The sequence below is a fragment of the Ciona robusta genome, chromosome 10 (genome assembly GCF_009617815.1).
Source record: "Ciona robusta chromosome 10, ASM961781v2".
Lineage (NCBI taxonomy): Eukaryota > Metazoa > Chordata > Ascidiacea > Phlebobranchia > Cionidae > Ciona > Ciona robusta.
The window spans coordinates 5,453,464-5,464,656 of NC_143244.1; the positions used below are offsets into that span (position 1 = coordinate 5,453,464).

Consider the following 11,193-nt stretch of genomic DNA (forward strand, 5'->3'; position numbering starts at 1 on the left):
TGGTTGTCTGGGCAAACCAACGCCAACTGACGAAATTTTTGTTCAGAAATTACCAAATTAGCATATATATCTCTAAGAATACATGCAGTAGTTTAACTCATACACCGGTAAATGTAGGGTCATGTCAACCCCTCCAATTAGTCAAAGGGATCAAGTTAAAAAATACAACGATTTAACCGAAAAATTGAAAGAGCTTACGGTTGCGAATTCTAATACCGATGACACTGAAAATTTGAAAGACATTGAAAGTGACAAAGGAAAGAATGAAAACATAAATATTAAAATGCAGCTGAGGCAATCTGAGGTAAAAATAGAAAATAAATAAACCAAATAAAAAAGTAAGGTTGCCAATCAAATAGTGTAGCATTAGGTTAAGGTATATAAACTTCAATAGTTTGTAATATTGTATTATGAAACAGAGTTTATAATATTATTAATAAGTAATTATATTATGTAAGTAAAGAATCAACATGCTACATTATATACTAAACCCTAATCTTTGGCAAATTGCCTTTGTGGTCTAGGAAGATTCCTAATTCTTCAGTATATGGTTACACTAAATATATATTTGTATTTAAACAAAGTTTACCTGGTGTAATCCTAGTTTGTAGACGAAAGCAAAATGTGTTCTTTGTGTTTTTTTACAGGATCCTTCGAGGGAAGAAGCGATTTCTTTGGATGAGGATTTAGAAACTGACGACGAATCAGAAGAGGAAGACTCCAGTGACGATGATGACGAACCAATCAGAGCTCCAGTTGAATTACTTGGGGAATTTTTACAATATATAAGGTGTTTGAAAGCATTGGTTATATGTTAAATGTGGCAAGCATTATTTTGCACCAGAGTTAGTATGGTATAACAGGGTGGGGAAAAATGGGACACAGTTTCGTGCTATTTTCTCGTCCAATTTGGTAGTAAACAAATAACATTCAAGAAATTATAAAACTTCATTATCACGACCCTCATAGAGCGCTGTTAATTTTTTTAAAACACGATCAGAATATTTGGATATTATATGCTAAAGGTGTCCCATCTTCCTCCACCCTACTATATGAGTTATTTCATCACTATAGGAAATCATGTATTTTCATTGCAAATAAATTATGTAATGTTGGGTATTATGTTTATGATCAAATTTCCTTATTTTTTATGCCCTATGCAATAAATAATAAGCAACATGAGTTTACTTATGTTTATATGCAGAACCTGCCGCACACAACTGTTTATATTTATTTAATTTCAACTGTTTATGTTTATTCTAAAATCACAAAAAAAATACATAGTTTCTTACTCTGTGTCATTCTCAGACAAGGTAAATGGGAAGATGCAAAGAAACTTTGTGTAATGATTCTGATTTATGAGCCAGAAAACTCGGAAGCTTTGCAGTTTCAACCTGTTATTGACGCAAAGATACAGGTGGATATAGAAAGCTATAAACAACACCCTTTTTATTTCATATAATAATTTGCATTTCTGTGGCTGAATCACCTAAAAAGTTAAATATGCAGACATGGGGTGTATGAAACACAAAATCTGTGTTATAAGTTAAAATCTGTTTTTTTTTTCTCGCTAAGTGAGAATAAACAAGTTACATTCATTCACATATATTCAATGTGCTGTGAAAGTTCAATAATTCGAAAATGTTAATATATATATAAGTTTAAAAATCATATTAAAATAAAACAGATTGAACAAGTAATTTTATATATCTAAAATTTCGTGTAAATTTATATATTTATAATTTCATTTAAAAAATACATACAGATAGAAAAGGAGCTTGCAGAAATGAGTGATTCCTCATCTGAAGAAGAGACAGATGAGAGTAGTGAGGAAGAGGATTCAGAAGAAGGGGAAGATTCATCTGAAGAAGATGAAAGTGATGAAGAAGAAATTGATCGCAGAGGTCATCTTCATAATAAACTTCTACTACCATCGGATAAAACAGATCTAGGGGTCTGGAGGCCTTAATGTATATTATGCCATTGTATGGGTGGAGAAAAGCAAGAAGTAATTTACCTGCAAAAAGCCATTGAAAGTGCCTTAGATAGCTCTGTAAAGGTACAATGGGTTGTGCCAGATATCTTTTTTCTATTAGCACAGGATGTTCTCTTTACTGTGTGCAATTCTACTTTGCTTCAATTTTCGCTTCAATCTTTTACAATAAATCTTTTATTGATTTTGCAGGCGATAGGGCATGCTAGTATAGGTTGGGAACGTACATACAACTATTAATGAATGGAACGGAACATACACACATTCAGTATAGTTTTGGAAACATACACATTAGTTAGTGGAACATAACTAAAAAATCTAGCACAATTTCAAATCACCAGTGAAAACTTATAGTTTCAAAAAAGTAGTTAGTATAGTAGTCAAAATTTAACACAACAGCTTCATTTTAGATAGTCAAATCTACAGGTATAATTATGAAAGAATTAATATTGGCTAGGTGGTAAGAAGTAGCTTGGATACTGCAAATTCATACAAACCTACATAGTAGGCATTTTTACATCATCAAACAAAAAACAATGGAACATAGACATAAAATTAACAACTAGGTATAAAAATGATTTCAAAAAATAAACTGAAAACATTCCATTAAACTGGCAAGCCAATTGAAAATTGTATTCTGGGAATTTAATGGATTTGAAGCTCTTCAATTTTCTGGGTGCCATTTTCTCCACAAACACCATTGCTTTTCTTGCCCATATCAACTTTCTGTGAAGCCGCTAGCATTTCATCTAACACTTCCCACAGAATGGAATCAGCAGGATAGTCGTTATCCACCAAGTTAACAAGGTAATAGTTGTCAGCTATGTCGTTGATGATTTCACGAGACTTTGAGCCTTTTTCATACAAGGAAGCCCATCGTTCATGCCACAAACCAAATGCTTCATCCTGTGAAAAAATTATTAGTTTTATTTTGGCAAACATTTGGTAAATGGTTGTGGTTAGCATGATTGCAACTTAGTCAAAGACTGGGTGCTGCTGCCATTTGGGACCTATGTATTTTTGGGCAAGTTACTCTGTTTCATAAACCCCATGCCAGCTTACGAGTTACCAAGTATATGTGACTTTGTGGGTGAGTACTTTTTGAGGATTCTTTGATTTTTTTCTGTGGCTGATAATTTGGATAACGCATTAGTGACCGCTGGGTTGAAATAATAATTTTAAAAAAAGACTGGACAAATGTTAGAAACATCTAACTTTATTTCCTTTCCAACTCACCTTCCAAACAATAAAACTGACTGGATCTACTACAGTGGGTTGTATTATCTCTTTTCCTGCAAAAATGCCCCATGTTACTGCATTTGGGTTGCTTCTATCTGCATTGGTGTGATCAGTTGTCCCACATTTGTTGATCATGTGATAGTTGACCCGTGGATGATACTTCGGCAACACAGTTTTAAGAGCTTCAGCATAATGTTTGTTGATAAAGAACTCAAGGTAGGCCTGTTATAAATAAAGTAACAAAATCACATTTTATAATTCAAAATTAGGAAATTATTTTTTTTGTATTATATACTATGAAACATTTAAATAACAAATTTTACATAAAAAAATTGCTTAGAATTTGAAAAATTTACTTTTTGTGAAATTTGTTTTGAAAATAAGACATAATAAAATTGACATTTTCTCAAATTTTGCATAAAACATTTAATAAGAAGGTTCTTAAAAAAAACTGCCTCTTTGTGGAGTGTTATCAAAATGTAACATAATAAAACATAACATAAAAAAAGTTAAAAAACTTACTTTTTGTGAAATATATCCACCTTTGTCTCCCCAGCCATATATTGGATGTGTAGAAGGCACCGCATTCACATTTGGTTGAGAATTTATCGTTAAAACTCCAAGTTCATTGTAACGCGACAGTGTACTGCTCAATACATTTGTTTCGGGTGATAAACCGTCATCGTTCCATGGGGTTTCTGTGACCTGTAACAGGACATTTATTTCTTTATATTTGTTAAAATAATATTGTAAATTAATGCATGAATGAAACTTGTTTCATCCTTGCTTTGCAGAAAAACGACAGTCGCTGTTTTTATATACCTCGTGCCAGCTTACGAATTGCCGAATATGTTTCTTTGTGGATATGTTTTTTCTCGTTATGGCTAATAGTGATCAATTCCACTGTATAAAGGGCTACGACAAAAATATCCAAAAAGGGATTTTTACTATTATACACACATCTACCGGTCTTTCTCTTTTTTAGTGCCCAAATTTCTCTTATACCGTCTTTAAAAACAATTTGACATAACTTTGTTTCAAAATATTAAAATAACTATCATAATACTAGGTCGAATATTCTTTGTTTACTACCAAATGAAAAGAAAATAGATTGAAAAGGTGTCCCATCTTCCCCCACACTACTATATATTCTAATCTAATCCTACCTTAACTCCATTCTCATTAACTGCTCCAGTGATAAAATGTTTAAAGACTTTCCAAACATCTGCTTCTGATGTAAGCTCCTTTCCCCACAGTGATCTCAACTTATCTTTAGCTGTTCTCGAACGGAGAAAGAAAAGATGGTAATCTTTCAACTCACCAAAAGCAGGAGAAGCAGAGTCACCCCTGGAATAATATTAAAAAATTTAATTTCATTTTTATAGAGTATAAAGGTGGCTGTAAACAGTATCCGGCATGCGAATTCGCTTGCGAAGTTGTACGCAAACCCATTACGAAGTTCCGCATGCGGCAGCGAAGTCCGGACAAAACAGACAAAACGGACGAATTCCGGATACTGTGTACAGCCACCTTTACATTATTACATACACAGAAGAAGAAAACTGTTAGATCTGTATATATTTTAAAGCTGAAATGTTTTTTACAATTGTAAACTATTAACTGTATATGTTCAAATGTAAAATTAAGATGTGATAAACTCAGTTTCTAAATTCAATTGCTCCAAATGCTTCAGTCCTAAAAAACTACAATACCGTAAAGCCTATAAAAAAATCCACAATATATATACTCTGTAATGCCTATCCTGTTGGGGTAATGGGCCAATCCTAGTTCCTAGGACCCATGGCATGCCACTCTTAGGGGCTTAACTCACATAAAATAGAATGTGCATATACTATGTTGGGATAATGGCCTAATGGGCCAATTTTGCCATAAATCCCAGAACCCATGCCATGCCACACTGCAGGACCTCATCCACATAGAATAGAATACAAAACGATAAAACTATTCTCACCATCTTCCGTTAGGAAATTCATCCCAACCCTGTGTCCTATGGATGTAACTCTTCGGTCGATCACACCAGAAGATTGGACGAACTGTCTCATTCTCTCGTCTCTCAGGATTGGCAGATGTCTTCCAGGGAAGCGGTTTCGCAACATCCTGGCACCATAAGCCTGGAAATAATGAATGCATGAACGAAAGTTATTTCGTCTCTTCGGTCATGTTAACGAAGAACGTAAGAGTTGACAAAACCGAAAAGAAGGATAGCAAAAACAACAAACAACAGTTGTTTATGTCTATGTTGTTGCACATACTACTTCTATAAGTTTTGGTGGTGTGGCAGTGGTTGAAAATATACATAAGAAAAAAATGGAAAATATGGTAAATAATGATGTACAATGAGATGAGATGTACAATGTACACATGAGATGTTGTTCACTATTTATTAAGTTTTGGTAGTGTGGCAGTGGTTGAAAATATACATAAGTCAAATTGTACATAGTGTACTGTCGTCAAAGTTTTAAGCTAACCACTTGAAAAAAAGGTTATAAAGAAACAGTCCAGAGAAATTACAGAAATTACATAGAGTTTGAGTTGAAAATCCATACATGTTAGGATAAAGAAAGGCCACACTTACAAATTACAATAGTACTTATTCTTACCAAGATTTTTCAGGATTTGAATTGTGGCAGTCTCCAGGTTCAAGGTATACATATGCAAGCCATGAACTTTGCCGGAGTTTAGAAGTGTACGACACATATCTGTTGCAAGGTCAATTCCATATCTACAATTAATAAAACCAAATCCATATTATAATACCTGTTATATGCTAGAGGCTAAAACCTATTAATTTTGCTACATTCTCTTAAGCTTAGATTTTACTGTACACTGCAATTGGTTGAAAAAAAGAGTGATAAAAAATAGTCCCTACAAAGTTACATACACAGTAAATCGAAGGCGGGCAATTTTTTACATCTATTTTTCTTGTAATAAATATTAGTTTCGGTTTTGAAAGTTTTAGATAAATGCTAATTGACCATTTTAGACACAAAACATTATTTAAATATTTAAAAGGTCCAGAGTATTTACTTTCTGATTGCAGCATCATTGTCTTTTATAGGTTCAATAACTTTTTGAATTTCTTCGGGAATAGAAAGTTTTGATAACTTTGTAAGTTGAACTAATGAACGGTTCGTCTGGAATAAATAAAACGGTATTAAATGTGTGATAGACTAGTATTTAATTTTACAGTAAGTAAACATGGTTTAAATTTAAACATACCACTCTTAAACAACACTTGAAATATATTTATATATATATTTTTTTTTTTCAGATTTTTTTAATGTGTTTTTGAGAAATACATTTTAAAGTAAAAAGTATAACAGTAAAGTAGTAGAGTGCTACTAATGATAAATTTAGCATAAATCAGCTCAAACGACGTATAGAAAATATTTTGTAAATGTAGAACAACAGAGAAAGCAGCTCACCTGGATTGGAAATATCCCAGGAATAATGGGGCAGTTGATTCCAATTTCTCGACAATCTTTCACGAAGGTGAGGAACTCCTCAGCAGTGAAGAAGAGTTGCGTGATGATGAATTGGCCTCCCGCGTCAATCTTCTCTTTCAAGTGAAGAAGATCATCTTGGTAGGATGTGCTGTCTGGATGACCATTGGGATAACCTGGAAAAATAAGGAAAAATTAAAAAAATGAAAGCAACAGGTAAAAAATATAAACAGATAATAAATACATAAACACATACATGTACATACTGTACAATTATTTAGAAAAAAGGCAACTGCATTTAGAAAAATGGATTATGTAATAAATTTTTAACGGATTTCAACACCAGTGTTATAAAACTGTCGTTTTCCGGTCATGCGAGAGAAAGGTTACATACATTCATTTATTTATTCAAGATACAGGTTTTCCACAGAGAGAGTTTCCATAGCTTTTTTGCATTTCAATTGCACAATATTTAAACAAAGTTTACCATACCTGCCACACATATGGAGAAAGCATCACCATACTCTTGTTTAATAAAACGGACCAAGTCCACCCCGTAGTTGAACCCTCCTTCTTGGTAACCCCAGCTTTCATCAGCATCTGCATTAGGGGAATAAAAAAATGACAATAACAAATCATTAATCTGGTTTATTCCATAAATCATTAAAAAAAATGTTTAAATAATTTTTGGAAATATAAAATCATAAAACATAAAATACTTGACATTGTAATAAAACGGGTAAAAACGTTTGGAATGTATTACTTCTATAACATAATATCTTTTTTAATCTTGATAGAAAATTTTAATGCTGAAACAAAGAGCATAAAATACCTCCACGCAGAGCCAGAATGTTTCTGATTCCCAAGTTTTTGGTTTTCTCTAAATTCTTCTTAATAGTTTCCTTTGTTTGTTTCACACAAGTCATATGCAGCATTGTGTCGAGGCCGCAGTAGTTCAACACTGTCCCTGCAATCTTAGTGGAGGAAGTGATCTTATCAGAGCCAGGATCACCAGCTGGATGCCATGTGATGTCAACGAATAGAGGACCTCCTGCCCTCATTCTGTCAAATCTTTAAAGAAACAAATTTGCAATTTAAATGAATGTAACTTGCTATATCATCGGGTAGAGAGGCAACCCCTAGCTGATAACATAGGTGTTCTGTTTTATACACCCCGCGCAAGCTTACAAGTTACCATGTATGTAACTTTGTGGTTTGATTTTTGAATGTCCGACAATTTACACTAACTGGACAACCTATTAGTGACCACTGAGTTGAAGCAGTTGTGGTTAACTGTGTGATTTAAAAAAAGCCCAAAAAGTTCCTAGGTTTAAATATTTGGCCTGTGCATAGGCATCCGAATATACACCTAATGAATTGAATACAAAGCAAATACGTAATATACGTTCACGCGGTATAAAGTATAGATTTTAGCTTTGATTCGTTGCTATTAGCAACACATGTGTTTAACTTTATTGTCTTATTTAAAAAAAATAATAATTAAAACTACACAGTTACCTTCCGATCAGATTAGCGGCCCCTTGTTCCGTGCGTGGCGGGAAAAATTCGAGCGAAAAGAAGGGGTCATTCGATTCTACTCTGCTGAGTATTTTATCCGCTAGTGATTCAACGGTAAAATCGTGGCCGTTTATTCCATTGGTGACTGGAGACATGACTGCGTATCTTTTCTATTGGAAAACGCTAAGAAACTTATGATATAGTCAACATTTATATCTGAAAACATAAGTTCTGTAATTCAATAAAATCTTCTTCCACCGCCGGTGCTTTCCCTGCTTCGAAATAAACGTGAGGACTTCATTCGTAAATTATTAACTTGGAATTGAATATATCTATTTAAAGCTGCCGTCTGTTAAGTACTGTCTTCCTATGTACTTCATCCTATTTTGGAATGAACAACTGCATAAAATTGATAAAATGCACAACCCACTACCACCGTTTTAAATCCAAACTGAGTGAGACCGAAACTGCACATATCTCACGATTATATAGTAGAGTGCCTTTTTTCTTTTTTACTGGGCGCTTTGGGACATCTAGCGGATCAAATTATTGACGCAATAAATGCTAGATTTGGTTGCGTGCCTTCCCATTTTTATAATTATGAGCATAGTATTAATACGATAGGCTGTATGCTCTTGTCAATAGGCCAGATATGCATTTTGAATATATATAAAAACGCAGACATTGTCTCATTCTCTAAAATAAGTAACTGACGGATTTAAACATCATCCTACAGTCCTACACGCTACAAGAGTTGGCATATAAACCAGAGTCCGTATGTAAACATCATAAACATGTTTATGTACGGTCTCTGCACGTAGTATAATTACCTTTTACAGATGTCAATACAACTCAATTTTTCTTCCTATAACTCTTGTTAATATTACACTGTATTTGATTTGGGTGCTGACTTTTTCGAATACCTGGAATTTGGCCAATACCCCAAACACCAAGGAAGCCCATACAACTCTTTTATGTAACCATTGCAACTTATACAAGTCTTTCATGCAACCAATGCAACTTTCTTCCAGACTTCATCCACAACACACAGTCTATTAAAATCAATACTAATACATATGTCTGACCTTAATTTATTGATGTTTCCAAATGAATATCAATGTTCACTACAAATCATTTATTATTACTCAAACAGTATTGAATGGTAAGTAACTTTCAAGTTTATTTTGGTCTTTAACAAACGTTAATCAGTTAAACTGTGACTTGCCAATGTTAAACACCGGTATTGGAATAACAAAACAACAAAGGCATCAAAAAAGTGGTGAAAACTGTTTATTTTTATTTATTTATGCAATAGAGAAAGAGAATAGCCTATTATGGTTAACTCCATACACAATGCTCCCTTTAAAGTTTACAAATTTTTAGAACCAAAATGGAAAACATGAAAAAACTTAACTGCCAATCATTAAGCATTTATCAACTTGTTTAATAAATTATAACCAAAAACAAAACAAAGCAAGCTTAACTACAAGGAACCACACATGGCTCCTGACAGCCTTTTTAAAAGTTTTAAGATATATGTTTTTTGCAACTGTTTTAATGTTGGATTAACGACCATACTTCTGGAATTCCCACTCACGGTTATCAAGGGGGCAAACCTGTAAAAGTTTAATTTTTTTAGAACATTGTAAACAGTTAATTTTTTTTAATGTTAAAAGTCATTTTTTTACACATGCGACTTATTATCCGAATATCACTCTTTTTTTTCACAAGTGGGCGCACATATAAAACGTGTATTGGTATAGTATTTCAATATTTTATAAAAAATTGTTTACTAACAGTTAGTTTTACAGTTTACACACATAAAACTTAACCCCCTAACCCCTAATCCCCAACCCCTAACTCGTGCTAATCACACAAAAAAACTTTAAAAAAATAAAATGTATTGCACTGTGCGGGACTCGAAGCCGGTAAGAACGAAACAAAGAGAATAAACGACCGCACACTAACCATTACACCACAGAGCCGACGATAGTAAACAGAACGAAAGAGCGTATATAACCTACCTAATTTGGGTAAGATGTTTTTTCTAGTGTTTTATATATTTACAAACGTATTTTCAGTATTTAAGTAATTTGTTTTACACTTATTACCAATTTAAAGTGTTTCTTTGTGTATTTTTCCAAAATTTTAAACTTATTAACAGAGCCCACTTGTAAAAAGCAGAGTGTGATATTCGGATAATAAGTCGCGACTATTTTTTACAGAGTTGGTTTATTCTTTTATTAATTGGCGTGTGTGAGAAATAATGATGGTGCATATAATCAAAATTTTGTAAACAAAAAAATGAGTGCACTTGCCACACTTTGCAGACAGGATGCACATAACCAAAAGTATAAAAATAAACAAATACAAGACCTGTCTAGTTTTTAGCCATCTTGAGATGCAGTGGAAATGAAAGGCATGATTACACACCCCCCACGCTACTGTGCATTCATCAGAAGTAGCAGAAGCCTGGTTGGCTTGGCATTCAATGCACAAATCCATGATATGGTTACGACAGATGGCACAGTTGTCTACAACAATATCCCATGCCCATAAAGCAACAGCATTCCACTTCTTTACCTGTATGGAAAATATTAATAAATCTAACCCAAACACGGATTAAGTCTATGTTAAGTTTTTTTAAGAGTAAAAGCAAAATTTCACATTTTTTAAAATTAGTTTTGTTTTGATTATGTCGATAATAAAAAACTGTTTTCACAGTTTCTTTTTACTATGATTTAACATTATAGATAACTCATAGATGGACTTTAAATCGAAAAACACTCACTTCAAAACGTTTTTTCACAGTTCCAGACGACGTAGAAGGCTGGTCCGTTTCCATCATGTTTTGAACTATCTACCCGCTAATATGTTTAGTACAAACAACCTAAATCGTACTCCTACTGTTAAACAAAAGTTTAAAATGTGTAAATTGTATTGTTTTCTTGTTTTTTTTATTAAAAACGTTGTTGCATT

The 11,193-nt window shown here is 33.2% G+C and overlaps 3 protein-coding genes across 3 annotated transcripts; 1 reads left to right on the forward strand and 2 right to left on the reverse strand.

Annotated features, from left to right (window-relative positions):
* Positions 1-2: 2 nt before the first annotated feature.
* Positions 3-2,189, forward strand: LOC149729906 (uncharacterized). The gene is made up of 4 exons (XM_089886577.1): positions 3-304; positions 648-790; positions 1,309-1,417; positions 1,766-2,189. Exons 1-4 carry the CDS (start codon positions 122-124, stop codon positions 1,967-1,969), a joined length of 639 nt encoding a protein of 212 aa, XP_089742703.1. The 5' UTR covers positions 3-121; the 3' UTR covers positions 1,970-2,189.
* LOC149729907 (methylenetetrahydrofolate reductase (NADPH)-like) lies at positions 2,155-8,658 on the reverse strand. Its single transcript, XM_089886546.1, has 11 exons — positions 8,215-8,658; positions 7,529-7,767; positions 7,189-7,296; positions 6,679-6,872; positions 6,281-6,387; positions 5,854-5,975; positions 5,205-5,364; positions 4,399-4,579; positions 3,755-3,937; positions 3,230-3,454; positions 2,155-2,899 (listed from the first exon to the last, which is right to left on the reverse strand). The coding sequence occupies exons 1-11, from the start codon at positions 8,367-8,369 to the stop codon at positions 2,639-2,641; spliced, it is 1,935 nt and encodes a 644-aa protein (XP_089742672.1). The 5' UTR covers positions 8,370-8,658; the 3' UTR covers positions 2,155-2,638.
* Positions 8,659-9,334: 676 nt separating this feature from the next.
* LOC149729908 (E3 ubiquitin-protein ligase RBX1) lies at positions 9,335-11,180 on the reverse strand. Its single transcript, XM_089886587.1, has 3 exons — positions 11,006-11,180; positions 10,591-10,797; positions 9,335-9,830 (listed from the first exon to the last, which is right to left on the reverse strand). The coding sequence occupies exons 1-3, from the start codon at positions 11,060-11,062 to the stop codon at positions 9,780-9,782; spliced, it is 315 nt and encodes a 104-aa protein (XP_089742713.1). The 5' UTR covers positions 11,063-11,180; the 3' UTR covers positions 9,335-9,779.
* Positions 11,181-11,193: the final 13 nt, after the last annotated feature.

Excerpts from the sequence above, each read along its gene's own strand:
- LOC149729906 (XM_089886577.1), top strand. The coding sequence starts at position 122 with ATGTCAACCCCTCCAATTAGTCAAAGGGATCAAGTTAAAAAATACAAC. Across the intron at positions 305-647 it reads TGCAGCTGAGGCAATCTGAG|GATCCTTCGAGGGAAGAAGC; the intron begins GTAAAAATAGAA and ends GTTTTTTTACAG. Across the intron at positions 791-1,308 it reads GAATTTTTACAATATATAAG|ACAAGGTAAATGGGAAGATG; the intron begins GTGTTTGAAAGC and ends TGTCATTCTCAG.
- LOC149729907 (XM_089886546.1), bottom strand. The coding sequence starts at position 8,369 with ATGTCTCCAGTCACCAATGGAATAAACGGCCACGATTTTACCGTTGAA. Across the intron at positions 3,938-4,398 it reads TTAATGAGAATGGAGTTAAG|GTCACAGAAACCCCATGGAA; the intron begins GTAGGATTAGAT and ends GTCCTGTTACAG. Across the intron at positions 3,455-3,754 it reads GTGGATATATTTCACAAAAA|GCCTACCTTGAGTTCTTTAT; the intron begins GTAAGTTTTTTA and ends TATTTATAACAG.
- LOC149729908 (XM_089886587.1), bottom strand. The coding sequence starts at position 11,062 with ATGATGGAAACGGACCAGCCTTCTACGTCGTCTGGAACTGTGAAAAAA. Across the intron at positions 10,798-11,005 it reads CTGTGAAAAAACGTTTTGAA|GTAAAGAAGTGGAATGCTGT; the intron begins GTGAGTGTTTTT and ends TTTTCCATACAG. Across the intron at positions 9,831-10,590 it reads GATGGCTAAAAACTAGACAG|GTTTGCCCCCTTGATAACCG; the intron begins GTCTTGTATTTG and ends AAACTTTTACAG.